Below are 17,543 nucleotides of genomic sequence, written 5' to 3'. Positions count from 1 at the left end.
CTTAAATATTAGTGCAATGTGAGCTAGGCTGCTCTCATCTTTGACATGTGTACCCACAAATTCCCCACAGAGCCAGCTATGAGGAAAGTACATGGTAATAATCATGACAGAAATGCTCAGAACTTTCTGGCCCCATATTCTTAGGGCTTTCCGTGTTTCATCTCTTCCTTGGTGGGACTCCCATTTTCTGAGAGATAATAAATGTCTCAGCTTCCATCTATCCATCCTCTGCTACCTCTGCCTCACACATGCTCTTGTCCTTGGTGGCTGCGTGACAGTGTAGAGTCAGTGTCTCCAGTGAGGACAGCACCCCACACACAGAGGAAGCCATGGGGCAGGGGCTGGTGCTGCCACGCCCGAATCCTCTTGCTCTAACTTGTGTTCTCCTATTTAGGCATCGGTTGGGTCATTGGACAGCTAGGCTTCTGGGTAGAAGAGCCAGCAGTAATGCCTAGGAATAACATTGCCCCCAGAGGACCTGGATGGCCACCTGCCATGATGCCCAGATCGTTCCCAGTTTCCTCTGCAGAAGCCCTGGCACATGCACATGGAGTACCCGTAGTCTTCCTTTTTCTCCCTGGCCCATTGTGCCAGCAGAGACCCGTAATGCCACGTAGGATAGTCAGTGAGAGCTCTGTCCTTTCCCAGCCCTGCCCTTTCAGAGAGGCCGCTTCATACTCTCCCAGCAAATTGGTATAGGGTGTTTTCCACAGGGCTCTTCATCAGTTGAGAGAGGGAGTTCTTTATTTTTATTTTTTAGTTAATTTACTGTATTGTTATTGTAAAGGTGATATACCGAAGGATTACAATTACATGTGTCAGGGGCTGGGAAGGTGGCTCAGTGGTAGAGTGCTTGCCTTGCATGTATGAGGCCCTGGGTTCCATTCCTCAGCACCACATAAGCAAAAAGAAAAAAGCCGGAAGTGGCACTGTGGCTCAAGTGGTAGAGCTCTAGCCTTGAGCTGAAGAGCTGAGAGACAGCGCCCAGGCCCAGAGTTCAGGCCCCACGACTGGATGCCCCCCCCAAAAAAAATTACATGTGTCAGACAATGATGCATTTCCTTCCGTACAGTCTTTAGTTCCCTCACTCTCTCCCAGTCCCTACCTCCCATCTCCTCCCACAAGTTGTATACAACTCGTTTACTCTCATCAGTGTCCAGTGAGCTCCACTGCTACACATTTTTCATTCTTTTTCCCTCGAGTTCTGTACCCTCCTCCACCCTCCCAAAGGGATACACTATATATAAAGAAAAGGCAGAATCATCAAAAAATTAAAATTTTTAAAAAAGATACCTTGTTTCCATATCTTGGAGTTTGTTTTAATATATATAGTTCTCAATGTAAACATGAAGCGGCACATAGGCTTTGTGCCCTGTGTTTCTCTCCTACGAGTATCCTCTTTGAGCTCACTGTGTGTATCTGGATTCCTGTCTAATTTAGCATATCCCAGTGAGTTCTTTATTATTACTAATACTTTGACTTTCTTTTAGCAGAAGACTCAGAAAGTGGCGTTTACATGCGATTCATGAGGTCCCACAAGTGCTACGATATCGTTCCAACCAGCTCCAAGCTCGTTGTCTTTGACACCACCTTACAAGTGAGTACCCTACTTCCTGACATTACCTTACAAATGAGTACCCCACTTCTGGACACCACCTAACAGGTACCTGTGTACCCTGCTCCTGACCTTGTGCAGTGTGCTCTCCATGGCTACTCACCATGGTCATTTCAAACTAGGCATGCCAGAAAACATTTCCCGAGACCCTTCCACATACCAGGCCCTGCAACCAGGGTTTGTCGAGTTCTTCATCTCTGTGGCAGCCTCAGAAGGGATGTGCTGTCACTCTCCTCTTATCTACAGATGAGGAAACTCAGGTTCTAGTGTGAGAACATCAGCCAGTAGGTTCACACACTCTACGGCTGGTGTGCGAAAGAAAGGGTCTGAAATTGGAGGCCAGGGGTGCTGGAGCCAAGCTCATTTGAGCCAAGCTGTCCTGCCTCCCACATAGTAGCCAGATGGACTTTTTAGTGAGGGAAATATAAGTATTCAAAATAAGATAGGTTAATCTTAGTAAGACTAGTTTAAAAGAAGTGAATTTAAGAAAAGTTAATAAGATTGGTTAAAAGATTAAAGTAGATAATCTCTTGAGAGAGAACTTCATTGATCTATAGTAGCAGAAAATTTGAACCTGATTATTTTCCTATTAAGCTTGTGTTTATTGTGGTTCATTTTGTATCAGTATGACTTCTCATTGCAGATAAAAAAAAGCCTTAAATAAGGCACTCACTGTCATCACCAAATTACATTAATGTAATGAAGTATATGCATGTGAATTCACATACATACACACACCCTCACCAAGTAAGGTCTTCAGTTTTGTTCCCCAGTATTAATCACTAAGCCAAGAACTTGTAAGTAGTCTATGAAGGAACTACAGGAAGTCCCAACCAGAGTGTGATTTCAAGCCAGGCCTGTGGAGGGCAGCCTCAGCCTGAGCCCTAGGGAACCCAGGGCTGTCCGTATCCTGGAGTGTTGATTTCAACCTACTGTATTGTTTGTTCCACACAGAGCTGTTCTGGAGAGTCCAGCCAGGGACCCCAGCTCAGCCCTGGCCCCTGCCATCCTTCCCCTCGCCTCTCGCTCAATGGTAGCATTGCACCCATATGTGCACCTGCATTTTTAGAAACAAAAAATAAAGCAAGAAAAAGTCTTTTTGACTTTTGCCCAGCTTTTCTCTTGCTATGCAGAGTCTTTCTTTGGAATTAAGAATTAGCCACACACTGGGAACCGGTGGCTCACTTCTGTAATCTCAGGAGGCTGAGATCTGAGGATCATGGTTCAAAGCCTGCCCCAGCAGGAAAGTCTGTGACACTCTTATCTCCAATTAATCATCAGAAAACCAGAAGTGTCACTGTGGCTCAAGCAGTAAAGCGCTCACCTTGAGCTGAAGAGTGCAGGGACAGTGCCCAGGCCCAGAGTTCAAGCCTTACAACCAACAAAAAATTAATAATAATAATAAGGGCTGGGAAGGTGGCTCAGTGGTAGAGTGCTTGCCTTGCATGCATGAGGCCCTGGGTTCCATTCCTCAGCACCACATAAGCAGAAAAAGCTGGAAGTGATGCTGTGGCTCAAGTGGTGGAGTGCCAGCCTTGAGCTGAAGGGCTGAGGAACAGTGTCCAGGCCCAGATTTCAGGCCCTATGACCGGCAAAAAAAAAAAGGAGAAGAAGAAGAATTAGCCAGAATGAGTAATACCCAAAAACTGGATGCCAAGGGCCTGACCCAGTGACATCACTTCTGGTGCTAATAGAAGTTCTGTCTTCATCTCCTCCCAGCCACTTTCCCTCCAAAGCTTGAGCTAGGTTGCCATGCAAAGCGTGCTTCTATCTGAAGATCTGGGTATTTTCTGGATACAGACTGCAGCAGTGGTCATTTACAGGCCCTTCAGAGCTAAGAAATCAGACCTGGGGTATGTATACATAGAGACCCAACTCCTGCAGCGGCTCTCCCGTAGAGGTCAGTTCCATCAATTCTGGAGCAGGCCTACCATAGAATACCACAGAGCCATTAGGAAGAATAAAAATTTGGCTTCTAAGCCAGGTGCCAGCGGCTCACACCTGTAATCCTAGCCACTCAGGAGGCTGAGATCTGAGGATCATGGTTCAAAGCCAGCCTAGGCAGGAAAGTTCTCAAGACTCTTACCTCTAATAAACCACCAGAAAACTGGAAGTGGGGCTTATGGTTCAAGTGGTAGAGCACTTACATTGCTGAAGAGCTGAGGGACAGTGCCTAGGCCCAGAGTTCAAGCCCCACTACCAACAACAACAACAAAAGGCTTCTGAGAGTATTTCCTTTTTAGTTAAAAAAGAAAATGTAGGCTCCAGAACGGCATGTATAATGGAAGTCAGCCATGTGTAAGGAAGCTAGAAATGGCAACACTTGAAGGCAAGAGGATTAGGGTGGTTTGGCAAGGCAGGACATGGCACAGTGCAGAATAGGAGTGGGACAGAGCATGTCTTCTCAGCTTGGGAGGAATCACATTCTGCCCACAGCTTTTCTGTTTCCAGCTTCATTCTCTGTAGAGGCCAACACGGCCTCCTACAACTGGGTTCTGTGAAATTCTCCTTTGTTTAATCCTGGGATTAAGTGAAGGATCCCTGGCAGTCTGTCCTTATGGTCAGGCTTATGGAAGTAGAAATTAAATGCTCAGTTTGTCGTCCGGCCCGCTGGGGAGTGGCATCCTCCTGGTCCGGAGCCACTGCAGACAGTGGTGAGCCGTGGTGGAGGGGGGAGTGCACTTTGGGCCCATGAACGAGTGCCCCACCCCCTTAGGGCGGAGGCCCGTGGTGTACCCTGCACCAGTAGTGAGTTTACGGGCCAGCACACACCGAGGTCGTGGTGCAAGCTCAGTCTGTCCGGCTGCTCAGCATCCCGTGGTGGGTTCAGTTCTACCACAGCACCATAGTGAGCCAGGAACTGCTTCCTGGAAAACAGGTGTCTGCAGAGCAGTTGCAGTGTTGTTGGGATGCTGTTCCTGTGAATGGAGGCCTCACTGCCCCCTGCCTCCCACCCCTAGCTGTGACCTTGCTGTCCTAAAGCCAGTGAGGAGGAACAGCCTTGCTGCACAGCCTGATCCTGCCCGTCCCCTCTGACAAACAGCTTTAGTCTCTTGGTACGTGTCAGAGTAGCTCATACAAAGGTGAGCGTTTGCCCAGGATTCTGTTGTGGCATGTAGGATCGTTCAGTAGTGTGACCTGGGCACTTGGTTCGCTAGGTTGGTAACAAGAGGAGGTTCCAAAAAACTGTTCTGAGCCCTGCCTCTTCCCCTCGCTCTCAGCGTCAAACAGCCCTGGAGGGTTTGTGGCAGTGGTCAGAATCGCATGTTTAGGAACAGAGGAGCTAACCTGAGTCTGGCTTTGTAGCCCTGCTGTACCTCTGGTGACTCAGATGCCATCTGTCACCTAATGACCAGATTCCAATCTTGACCAGCAGACCAGTGATGTTTTTATGTGTTAGCAGTTACCAGCCATCTGGAACCAATACCAGTCTCTGTAAGTCCTTCAGTCAGGTATAGAGAAAGCCAGTGCCCCAGGCTATGAGTCTGTGGTCACACGTGGCCCTGGCTTGGATGTGGATGGGGGGACCAGACCCCCAGGGATGACTTCAGACAGATTGTTTGGTTCTTTTTGAAAAAAAAAAAATACTTTTAATCATCACAACGATAGTCATCATTATCTTAATCAACATTGCTTATGAACGTGTTATGTAGCTCAGGTAATGCCTAGAAGGCTGCAAGTATCTTCCATTCTTAGGGATGCAGATCTCTAGGAACATCCTGATAGTCATGCCTTCCTGGTCACTTCACTCCTGATGGGTACCCAGGCTGTCTAAATCATTGGTACATGATGACCCTCTACAGGCAGGTGCCAGTGGCTCATGCCTATAACCCTAGCTACTAGGATGACTAGGAGGCTGAGATCTGAGGATCATTGTTCGAAGCCAGCCTGGCCAGAAAAGTACCCATGAGACTCTTAATCTCTAGTTAACTGCTCCAAAACCAGAAGTGGCTCTGTGGCTCAAGTGGTAGAATGCTAGCCTTGGGTACGAAGAAGCTCAGAGACAGCTCCCAGGCCTTGAGTTCAAGCCCCACAATCAATTTAAAAAAAAAAAAAAAAGGGCTGGGAAGGTAGCTCAGCGGTACAGTGCATGCCTTGCAAGCATGAGGCCCTGGGTTCGATTCCTCAGCACCACATAAACAGAAAAAGCCGGAAGTGGCGCTGTGGCTCCAGTGGTAGAGTGCTAGCCTTGAGCTGAAGAGCTGAGGGACAGCACCCAGACCCAGAGTTCAGACCCCATGACCAGCCAAAAAAAAAAAAAAGATGACCCTCTGCCACCAGGGGATGTCATTCACACCAAAATCAGTGAGGCTGGCCCGGGCCATGTACAGACCCACAGAGCATAGCCCATGTGAGGCTTCTCGGGGGAAGGGACTCCCTTGATGTGCATTGCTCTAAGGCTCTGAAAGGGGAAGTCCTCAGATTGGGCATGAAGAACCTATGCCACAGCTCCCATCGCCTGAGCTGTGGATTCTGAAATCCCCCAACCAACCCACACAACCAAGAAGCTGTTAGAGCCACTTCCAGCTGCACAGATGTTCACTGAACAACTTGTGCTGAGTCCATCTACAGCAGTACATTCAGTGTTCGTTTCTTCCACTCTGGCCACCTAACACTGTCAAAACCTGTCTCCACATTTGCTCCTGGGATATCTGCGGGTATAAGTAGCACTATCCTACAGTTCTTCCTGCATGAAAGCTGTTTGTTGCTCTGGGGTGTGCTGAAACCTGTCCCAGTTACAGGGCAAGGGTGTCCAGGGCTGCCTGGGATGGTCCTGAGTAAGTGTGATATTTGCCAAGGAAAGCTTGTAACCAGGCTTTCAAGCAAACAAAGTATCACACACTGGAGAGCCAGCTATTTCCATTGCCCTGGAGGTGGCGAATAACTAGGATCCAGGAGTCTTGGCTTTGTCTAAGAGAGTGATGGCCAATCTTGATTGTCAACATGAGTGGGTTGAGAAACAACCTAGGAAATAGTAAAGCACACTTGGAACTGTCTGTAACAATTAGATTATGAGTATTCGGATCTAATGAATGGTTTAGTCTATTGATGGGTTAAAAATCTGAATACACTTGGCAGGTAGTGGAACTGTGGAAGGTAAGGCATGATTGGAGAAAGGTCACTGAGTGTGTTCTTGGGGCTGTATCTTGCCCTTGGCTTCTTCCTGTTAGTGCTGCACTCTGCTTCCTGTCCACCATGAAGCAAACAGCTCTGCCCCACCATGGTGGACAGAAACATCTGAAATTATGCACAGTGACTCTTTCCTCCCTTAAGTTGTTTCTGTCAGGTATTCTATCTAACCCAGAGAACACTCATGTGTCTCTGTACCTGGTACAGAGTTCCCGCTTTTCCCACACCAACACCCAGCTTTCATAGCAGAACTGTTGAGGCGTGGATGTCAGCTGGTATGTCCCCATCACACAGAACCACGTTTGTGTGTTGTTTGTAAGCATTAGCCCATGGCTACAAGATTCTTTTCAGGCTGACGGTGGCTGCAGGTCTGCAAGAAATGAATCACAGCGCTCCCTCCCACACAAGTACTGTGGGCCTTGGCTCTGCCGCAGGGGCTGGTGCAGCAGCCATTGCTGCCTGGGCCCCACGTGGCCTCTTCACAGTCACTGGGTGATTCATTTAGTCACAGCACCACAGCATGCCCGGAGAAAGCAAGTCTGGCTTCCCACTGACACGGCACACGGCATACTGTATTCGAGCCCAAGGACAGGACGCCAGTTCCCATCTTGTGCTGATTTTTCTGCTCATTGGAGGCCAGTCAGGAGGCAGAAGCTGCATTGGTTATTTGAATTAGAACATTAACATAATTGGGTGTTGAATAACGTGTAGGTATTTGGGGGGGTGAATGGAAAGGGTAGACAAAAACCTGAGAGGCAGCTTTCTCCAGATTACCAGCTTCAAAATCACAGAACGTTGCACCTGTGCCAAACATACTGAGTCAGACACTGTAGAGTAAGGGCCGGTGAACCCATTTCCACACCACAGTACCATGGCTATGCATTAGAAGGGCGCAGCTCCGACTGGGTCTGGAGTATCTGGGTGGGAATTAGGGCTTAAGGAAACTCATTCTCTAATGAAAATGTGACTGTCTGGACTCAGCTGCTGCTATGGTGAGGCAGGCTCCTGTGGGTGGAATTCCCACCAACAGTGGGCATCCTTCTCCTGCTTTGATGCCCTCACTACTACCTCCTCTATTTTTGGAGCCTAAAATTGGGCTGAAGATGCAAAAATCTGGTGTACATATTCCCAGTACCACAAAAGGGAGTCCACGGTGTGGGCTTGGAACTGAGACTAGTAACTGCAACGGCGATGCACTCTACCGATGTCCTGGCCCTTCCCCTGCAAGCAAGCCTGGTGGTGCAGAGGGAAGGGAATGGTGTAAAACTAAGCGATGACACTTAGTTGTGAGCAAGTCAGATCTCATAGTCAAATCCTATTTCAGGATTAGTGGGGGCATTAGGAATTAAATAATCCTTTCCTGGGCTGGGAAGGTGGCTCAGTGGTAGAACGCTTGCCTTGCGTGCCTGAGGCCCTGGGTTCGATTCCTCAGTACCACATAAGCAAAAAGAAAAAAGCCAGAAGTGGCGCTGTGGCTCAAGTGGTAGAGCGCTAACCTTGAGCTGAAGAGCTGAGGGACAGTGCCCAGGCCCAGAGTTCAGGCCCCACAACCGCACCAAAAATAAATAAATAAAAATAAATAAATAAATAATCCTTTCCTCCCAGTCGTAATACCAATTTTTAGCAATGCTTTATACATAACAGCTTATCATTAATAAACATTTTTTTTCTGCCAGGCACTGCTGACTTATACCTATAATCTTGGCTACTCAGGAGGCTGAGATCTAAGGATCATGGTTCAAAGCCAGCCTAGTCTGTGAGACTTTCATCTCTTTAATTGACCACCAGAAAACCAGAAGTGGCACAATGGCTTGAGCAAAAAGAGCTCAGGAACAGTGCCCAGGCCCTATGACCAACCAAAAAAGCTTTGTATTCTAGAGTAATTTTAATTTTGCAGAGAATTCCTATGTCCAGTTTGCTTTTCCACAGTGTAGTGTGTTTGTCCCAGTTACTGAGCTGCTACTGAGTTGTCAACTAAAGGACGCTCATGTTCCCTTGGTTTTTACCTGGAGCCATTTTTCTGCTCAGGACCCCATCTAGGTTTCTCTGACATCTCGTCCCTGTGTCTCGGCTACGTTTGGTCCTTGTGTGTCCTTGTGTGTCCTTGAGCTCACATGGGCTGTGACCATCTGTTGGACTTGTTTTGGGAAGTGTGGTGGTTTTGAGGAGTCTTGGTCAGGTGTGTTATAGAACGTTCTCTGTTGAGATGAATCTGGTGTTTTACTCCGGATTCCATTAAAGTACAAATTTTGGGGAGGAAAACCACTTCTTGTGAGTGCTTGCTGTGACATCACGTGACTCGCCACTCAGTCAGGATCATGTAGCTAATGTAGTGCTGTGTCCCCCACTGAGGCTGGCCGCTCTGCGCCTTTCTCTCTGCAGGCTGGTCTCTGGTAGAATGCGGGGAGCACTGAGTACAGAGCATTTCCAGGCCTCAGCTAAAATGCCTTCTACAAGACTGAGGTATCTTCTCCCCCACTCCACTCATGTATTCATAAGCAATAGTTATATATAGTTTGGTGCTATTTGAGTTTAGTTATTTATATTGTGCCTCGTGATATGATTCGTAAATAATGCCAAGAGGAAACAAGCAAGTACCCAAATAAGTACCTTTCACCAACATTTTTTTTTAAACCGGTGGTATTGAGGCTTGAGCTCAAGGTCTTATACTTGCTAGGCTGGCACTCTACCACTTGAGCCATGTCCCCTAACACTTTTTGCTTTGGCTATTTTTGAGATAGGATTTTGCCTTTATGCCCAGGTGAGCCTGGAACTTGATGCTCATACTTTCACTTCCTGAGTAACTGGGTGGCAGGTACATACCACTATGCCCAGCTTTTTATTGATTAAGATGAGGGTCTCATGAACTTTGTGCCCAGAATGGCCTCAAACCATGATGCTTCTATCTCCACTGCCTGTGTAACTAGGATTACAGGCATGAGTCACCACATCTGACAGAACATTATATTTTTAAACGGACTTGTGGAAAATACAGAATGGAGAGTATAAGGTCAATATAGGAGGGCACAACTTAGAAAAGCACTGCCCACAGTTTGCTTACAGTTTGGGATTTAAGCTGAGATGTACAGAGGGAAGGGGTGCTTAACTATTTTCAAGGCAAAAAGAAACAGGAAGAACCAATGGTCTTGTTCAAGACAGATGCTGCTGGAGTGGAAAGAGAAAATGAATTAATTGAACCCCTCCACTGAAATTGTGCTGCTTTTGTTCTCAAGGAGAGTGATCATCATATAGGAAAGGGTCCATAAGTAGTGATAGAGGAAATTGAAGCTCAAGATGGTTTGGAGAGTATAGGAACATGCCCTACTGCACAAATGCAAGTTGACCCACTAGGGGTCTTAGCCAGGAGATTGTCGAGCTGTTCATGATGCTGGAGAAGCTGGAGAGAATGGATCTGCGATGAGACTCAAGGCCAAAGGAAAGAATAGATGGAGACCTCAAGTAACATAAGCGAAAACCCATGAATTCTCATGCCAGCAGGTGCCTCTGTTGCTTCAGCTGGCTTCGTGATTTGGCTCTTGTTGCAGCCGTGTGGTGAAGCACTGACAGCCCTCTGGATCTCACCTAGAGCTGGCAAAGATTGCAAAGTAATATCCTAACAGGTGAGAGGGCATGGCTGTGCAGTGAGAGGAACTCAAGGCTCCTTGTGGGCTTTCAGAGAATATGGATTAGGGCTGGGAAGGTGACTCAGTGGGAGAGCACTTGCCTTGCATGCATGAGGCCCTGGGTTCCATTCCTCAGCACCACATAAGCAGAAAAAGCTGGAGGAGGCTCTGTGGCTCAAGTGGTAGAGCGCTAGACTTAAGCTGAAGAGCTGAGGGACAGCGCCCAGGCCCACAGTTCAGGCCCTACGATCAACAGAAAAAAAAAACATAAAAAATAAAAAAATAGATGAAAGCAATCAAACCTTGCTCCAGGCTAAGATTTATTAATCCATATTTTTTGAGGGGAGGGGTCTGGAGTTTCCCCTTCTAAAAAGAGTTTAATAGAGAAAAAGCTACAGCAAAAACAGCAAGAGTAGTTTTGTGATTCTTTTTTTTTTTTTTGGTCGGTTGTAGGGCTTGAACTCTAGGCTTGGGTGCTGTCCCTCAGTTCTTCAGCTAAAGGCGAGCACTCTACTGCTTGAGCTACAGCGCCACTTCGGGTTTTCTAGTGGTTTATTAGAGATAAGAGTCTCACAGACTTTCCTGCCTGGGCTGGCTTTGAACCAAGATCCTCAGATCTCAGCCTTCTGAGTAGCTAGAATTATAGGCATGAGCCACCGGCACCCATCTGTTTTGTGATTCTTGATACAAGCTGTGGTCCAAAAAATATTTAGTTTTAAATAGCACTGTAGTTTTAAAATAGCACTTAAAGAAGGAGTTAGAACATTAAAATGTTGGCTTATTGTATAGTTAGTCAGCCCTCCATTTCTGTGACAGAATACCTGAGATAAACAGCTTCCCAGGAGGAAAGGTTTAGTGTGACGTGAGGCTTCTAAGGCTTCAGGTCATGGTCTCATGGCCCTGTTGCTTTGGGCCAGCAGAAGTCCAGTGTATCCAGGCAACAGCAGCCCTTTCCAGGACCTGCCCCAGTGCCTAACTTCCTGTCACTAGGCCCCACCTCCTAAAACATCCCACCATTACCCAATAGAGCCATGAGCAGAGGAGGAAGCCTTCTAGACATGGGCCTTCGGGGATCATCCAAGAGCCAAACTAGCAGCCGCCATAAATGATTGTTTCAATTTGTTGTAATTTGCACTTCTTGGATTGGTAATAAGATTGAACCATTTTCCCTATTCATGTTTGCTGGAGGATCATTTTTAGCATTGAGCTGTTATTTATTAATAAGTCTTCAAACATGATAACTTACAAGGTGTTTGTTAAAAACGTTACCTGATGTAGTAGTTTGAGTTAGCACGGCGGCCTTCCCCCTGTGAGGGCTTAGTTTTAGCTGCTGAGATGGGCACACAAGTGATCCATCTCTTAACAGCGTGAGACTGGCTGATGCTCTTCATACCTTTTTTTGCCACCCTTGGTGAATGAGAACATTCACTTGATTTGTTATTCAACATATTCAACTCAAATTTTCATTTTGTAATTTGATATATAACCTCTGTGTTCTGTTTTTGGATGAAGTCTTTGCTTCTATGTTTTCAAATGAATTGGAGAAATTCAACTGACATTGAATTACTGCACACGGTTTTTTAATTATATAAAGTGTATATGTACACAAGTCTTTAGTCTTCTTTTTTAATAAAGAATTTACTTCATTGTGTTTTGTGTTTTTTTGTTCAATATAGGGCTTGATCTCTGGGCCTGAGCGCTGTCCCTCAGCTCTTCAGCTCAAGCCTAGTACTCTACCACTTGAGTCACAGCACCACTTCCTAAGTCTTTAGTCTTTAGATAAATGGAAACTACTTGCATTGTTCTGATTTGAAAAAAGTAATCTCCAATCTCAGGAGTGTAATAAACAGGTGCTTGTTTTTAGCATGTCATGCTTAATCATGGGAGATAACTGGTAAGATCTAGTTGAAAAGTCTTTGAAGTTCTTTTACTCCCTAGCGTTAAAGCTCTGCTTTGTTTCTCTGATTTCTCTCCAGGTTAAAAAGGCCTTCTTTGCCTTGGTAGCTAACGGGGTCCGCGCAGCACCGCTGTGGGAGAGTAAAAAGCAGAGTTTTGTAGGTGAGCACTGGGATGGGAGTGTCTGTGCGGGAGGAGACCTCAGGACACAGGCCCTTGTGGGGCTGCTTTGGGATTCTTCATGTTGCCAAATTAAACTCCATTCTAGCCAGGAACTGGTGGCTCACACCTGTCATCTTAGCGATTCAGGAGGTTGAGATATGGGGATTGTGAACAAAGCCAGTCCGAGCAGGAAAGGGTTGTTATCTCCAGTTAACTACCCAAAAAGTCTGAACTGGTGGAGACCTAACCTTGAGCCGAAATGCTCAGGGACAGCACCCAGGCCCTGAGTTCAGACCACAGTGTAATCAATTAAACTCCATTGTTGCTTTTGCACACTGGCCAAGGCCAAGTTGCCAGGAAATTTACAGCACTACTGTGCTTTGATTGGATTTGGGGGGGAGGGGTGGTTTTGTTGTTGTTGTTTTTAGTTTTTTAATTTAACAGCTTTTTGGCACTCCAAAGGAGTCCTGTGCCTCTCCCAGCCCAGGGAACAAAATCCGCAGAGCCACTATAGACAGGCTCACTGGCCATGCCGGCTCCAGGCAGCGGGGTGCTCATGCTGGTCATCGTTCATCACCTCTGTGACAGGACACCCGGCATCAGGAGATAGCTACGGTCCACCATCTTTGCTAAATCATGCTTGACCACTACAAGTGCCCCCCTCCCCTCCCCCCCCCGACCATTTATACAGGTGCTTCCTGATAGAGTACACCTGAAAGCATTGTCTCCCATGGACTTAGTGCATTAAAGTATTTTTTTATTATTTACAAATAGCCACAATTTTTTTGTTTTGTTTTTTGGTCCCAGTCCTGGGGCTTGAACTCAGGGCCTGGGCATTGTCCCTGAGCTCTTTTGCTCAAGGCTGGTATTCTGCAACTTGAACCACAGCTGCACTTCCAGCTTTTTGGTGATTTATTAGAAATCAGAAAATCATAAATCCTCCCTCCCTGGGTGGGCTTTGAGTCATGATCCTCAGATCTCAGCCTCCTGAATAGCGGGGTTTATAGATGTTTTCTGTCATTAATCTTGCAGATACTCTTTATTAATCTCATCCTTAAGATCAGGTTTATTTCCAGCTAGGTTTTTGTGCCCAGCTTGTTGTAGACAGTATACTAGAAGTTTTAAATAATAAATGAAAAGAGTGTTTAAGATCTTTCTATTTAGTTAGCTTTACTACTCAGTTATTACATCTTCACCTGTTATTTGAAATTTCCGTTTTATATATCTGTAGTTTTGTTCCAACATAGAATTCTTTGTTGTTCCAGGAATGCTAACAATTACAGACTTCATAAATATACTACATAGATATTATAAATCACCTATGGTAAGTGATGGCAATGTTCATTTTATTTTAGTAGTTGGAGCTATATGCTCTAGTATGTGGGAAGGGGAGAGTAAAGTACAGGATGTTGGTCAAGCTGGTTGATGTTCCATATACACACACACACACACACTATATATATATATATATATATATATATATATATATATATATAGTGTGTGTGTGTGTGTATACATATTTATATTTATGCTATATATAAGGAAATTCAGTGTAAAGCTACTAGCCCTATCAACTGAGAATAAAACTCATCATATATTAGAAACTTAAGGTATTCTCAGGAAAAGTAACCAGAACAGGTGGTCAGGTGGTCTGTTCAGGTTGTCAGAATTCCTGTTTATTCCCTAGCCATTCAGTGAGTGTCACCAGGCTCCTGCTGCTTTACCCTGGGAGACGGCCAGGCAACTCAGGGCTTGGCAGAGTAGAGTAGCACCTGCTCCACATCCCTGCATCCCTTGCTTGGCCCAGCAGGATCTCTGCAGATGAGGTGGGCACAGGACTTCATGTGGGCAGGTGGCAGTGTGAGAATAACCAGGTTCTGTCACACCAGCAAATTGATAACTGCTTAATGATTATTTTAAAAGAAATAAGAATTAAGATGGAAGAAATGAGGTTTGCCTTTTCCTGTCAACTAGGAAAAGGTTGCTTTGGCTGATGTTGGTGGCCGAACCGCCCCTGTACCTGGTTCAGCTGAACTAGGGAGCAGAGTTTGAAGACTACTGCCTTTTTTTTTTTTTCTGGTCGGTTGTGGGGCTTGAACTCTAGGCCTGGACGCTGTCCCTCAGCTCTTCATCTCAAGGCAAGCACTCTACCACTTGAACCACAGTGCCACTTCTGTTTTTTGGTTTGTTTTTTTTTCTGGTGGTTTATTGGAGATAAGAGTCTCACATGGGCTGGGAAGGTGGCTCAGTGGTAAAGCACTTACCTTGCATGCCTGAGGCCCTGAATTCGACTCCTCAGCACCACATAAGCAAAAAGAAAAAAGCCGTAAGTGGCGCTGTGGCTCAAGTGGTAGAGCGCTAGCCTTGAGCTGAAGAGCTTAGGGACAGCACCCAGGCCCAGAGTTCAGGCCCCACGACCGGACCCCCCCCCCCCAAAAAAAAAAAAGTCTCACAGACTTTCCTGTCCAGGCTAGCTTAGAAGCGCGATCCTCAAATCTCAGCCTCCTGAGTAGCTAGGATTATAGGCGTGAACCATCAGCTCCCAGTTTCTTACTATTATTTTATTATTATTATTTAGGGCCTAACACTACTAGGCAAACCTCTATCCCTTGAACCACACCCCTCCAGCCCCTATTGCTTTACTTGGTTTTCAGTTAGGGTCTTGCTCTTGCCAGATCCAGGCTCAGACCACGATCCTCCTGCCTCTACCTCCCATCAAGCTGGAATTATGCCTGGCCCAGAAACCCAGACCTTCATCAAACACCATACATAATGATTCTATCGCCTTGGTGTTTTTGTTTGTTTGCAAAGATGGAAGAGGACAAGATGTAGACTTTATTTAACATCTACAGTATGGAATACCTAAAAGACAGAAGTTGATCCTATACTATTTTTAGGAGTATCAGGCAGTTTGGTATAGGGTGGTAATGTGGTGTTTAGCAAGTGTGAGGTGTATGATCCTTTTATCTCACTGCCGTGCAGGCCTAGCAGAGTGTTGTTACACAAACTAAGACGGCCCCAGTTTCAGTGCTGCAAGTCATGTCTGTGTGGTCCCTTCTTGACCAACAAGACAGAATGTGGCACATGACTAGAATTAATTCCTACATAAAATAAAAAAAATGTGTGGGCTCTAGTGGCTCAATCCTAGACATTCAGAGGCTGAGTCAGAGGATCATGGCTCAAAGCTAACCCAGGCAGGAAGGTCTGTGAGACTCTTTATTAACCAGCATTCCAATTAACCATGAAAAGCCAGAAGTAAAATATGGCTCAAGTGTAGAACACAAGTCTTGAGTACAAAAGCTCAGGGACAGAGCCAAGGCCCTGAGTTCAAAGTCCAAGGCCAGAATTAAATAAATAAACATAGAAATGCAGAAATAATGAATTTCTTCATAGCATATATTCTTAGAAGGAAGTTTTACTAAAGACTGTGAATGGTCTCTTATGTCATGTGCTATGTCTGATTTCTAAAATAATACAAATGCAAAAAAAACAGTGTCCTTATATTGGCCTCTGTCCTTTTCAGGTATGATTTAAATGGATAATTTTGATAAAAAGAAACAAGTCCTAGCCAGGCACTGATGGCTCATGTCTGTAATCCTAGCAACTCAGAAGGCTCAGAACTGAGGATCCCAGTTCAAAGCCAGTCTAGGCAGGAAAGTCCACGAGACTCTTATCTCCAGTTAATCACAGAAAAAGCCAGAAGTGGCGCTGTGGCTCAAGTGTAGAACACTGGCCTTGAGCAAAAGGAGCTCAGGGACAGCTTACAGGTCTAGAGTTCAAATCCCAGGGCTGGCAAAAAAAAAGAAAGAAAGAAACAAGTCCTATATAATCTTGGTAGTAGATTATTAAGTCAAAAGTTGCTTTAAAAAAAAATGTTCTGTGGCCCAACTTCTTCTTAAAACGTGTAGGTACATTTATTTATTTTCTTCATATTTTCTAAGTAGAGACAGAAAAATGCTATAGTAAAGCGATGTTTTATGTTATTTCCCAGTTAATTTATCTGTTGTATATGTTAACATCCATAAGTAAGAATTTTCCTTATTTGCAGGTACAGATTTATGAATTAGAGGAGCATAAGATTGAAACATGGAGGGGTAAGCACTTCTGATGTAAGAAATGTTACACATAGTGTGAACAGGGTGTGTTAATACAGCAGGTCCTTTTCTCTCTGCCGAATGACATGGTGGCTAAAAACATTGTTAGTTTCTGCTTTCATTTTGCGATTCTAGCATATCAAATATACACGTCACCACTGGTGTGATGGCATGTTCACAGTGCCCGGGGATGGGAGTGGAGGGCTAATAATGTGGGTGAGGTGGGCACCGAAAAACCCTCAGACATCTGCCCTGTGGGAAGTAAGCACTGTTCTAACTATGGTTTCCTTACGGGTTTCGGCCATACATGGGGCAAGTAAAGCTTGAACTGGATTGGTGATTGGTTGGACCAAATAATAAGGAAATAGCATCAAGAACTCTGTCTTATTGAAATTCACATTTCACAAGCACAACGTCCTTTCCCAGAGCTCAGCCAACTTTCAGTCATGATGGTGAAGGTATTCATCTGGATCACTCTAGGAGAGAAGGCACGGGTAGGGACGGATAGGGTAGAAGACCCCTTGTCAGTGCTCAGAGAGCCAAGATGGAAATGGAGGAACCAAGCAAGGGAAGGGAAGTTACACACTTGAACTTCAAGAGTCTTTAGCTGGGCACTGGTGGCTCATGCCTGTAATACTAGCTACTCAAGAGGTTGAGATCTGAGGATCACAGTTCAAAGCCAGCCCAGGCAAGAGAGTGTGTGAGACTCTTATTTCCAGTTAACCACTTTGAAGCCAGAAGCAGAGCCCTGAGTTCAGTACCAGAATCCACACAACACACACACACAGAGGCCAATAAGAGACTGGATAGGATACACTACCTTTTTAGCTAGCTAGGAAATCGGAGCCTCTGTTAGAGGTTGCAAAGGGGCTCTGAATTCCATAGACTTAGGAGCTTCATTGAAGGATACATTTGATTTATTAGGGCTTTTTCATTTGATTTATTTTGGCTTTAACCAAGCCAAGTTGAATGAATTAAGTCAACATGGAATTAGGAAGCGATTATATAACATGACACCACAAC

General features: G+C 45.5%; 1 protein-coding gene across 6 annotated transcripts in view; it reads left to right on the top strand.

Moving 5' to 3' along the window:
* Prkag2 (protein kinase AMP-activated non-catalytic subunit gamma 2) overlaps positions 1-17,543 on the top strand; it is a 213,147-nt gene that overhangs the window by 180,756 nt on the left and 14,848 nt on the right. For 4 of the 6 annotated variants that reach the window (XM_042677172.1, XM_042677170.1, XM_042677174.1 and 1 more), the window contains 4 exons: positions 1,494-1,597; positions 12,345-12,426; positions 13,692-13,750; positions 16,475-16,520. In XM_042677172.1, the coding sequence (XP_042533106.1) occupies positions 1,517-1,597; positions 12,345-12,426; positions 13,692-13,750; positions 16,475-16,520 (268 nt within the window). In that variant the 5' untranslated portion in view covers positions 1,494-1,516. Of the gene's footprint in view, positions 1-1,490; positions 1,598-12,344; positions 12,427-13,691; positions 13,751-16,474; positions 16,521-17,543 lie in introns of all 6 variants that reach the window. The other 2 variants (XM_042677169.1, XM_042677171.1) reach the window with 1 other exon arrangement.

This window comes from Dipodomys spectabilis, unplaced genomic scaffold (assembly GCF_019054845.1).
Source record: "Dipodomys spectabilis isolate Male_0828 unplaced genomic scaffold, ASM1905484v1 ptg000034l, whole genome shotgun sequence".
Classification (NCBI taxonomy): domain Eukaryota; kingdom Metazoa; phylum Chordata; class Mammalia; order Rodentia; family Heteromyidae; genus Dipodomys; species Dipodomys spectabilis.
The sequence above is the reverse complement of the archived record's forward strand: the minus strand, read 5'-3'. Positions and strand labels throughout refer to the sequence as shown.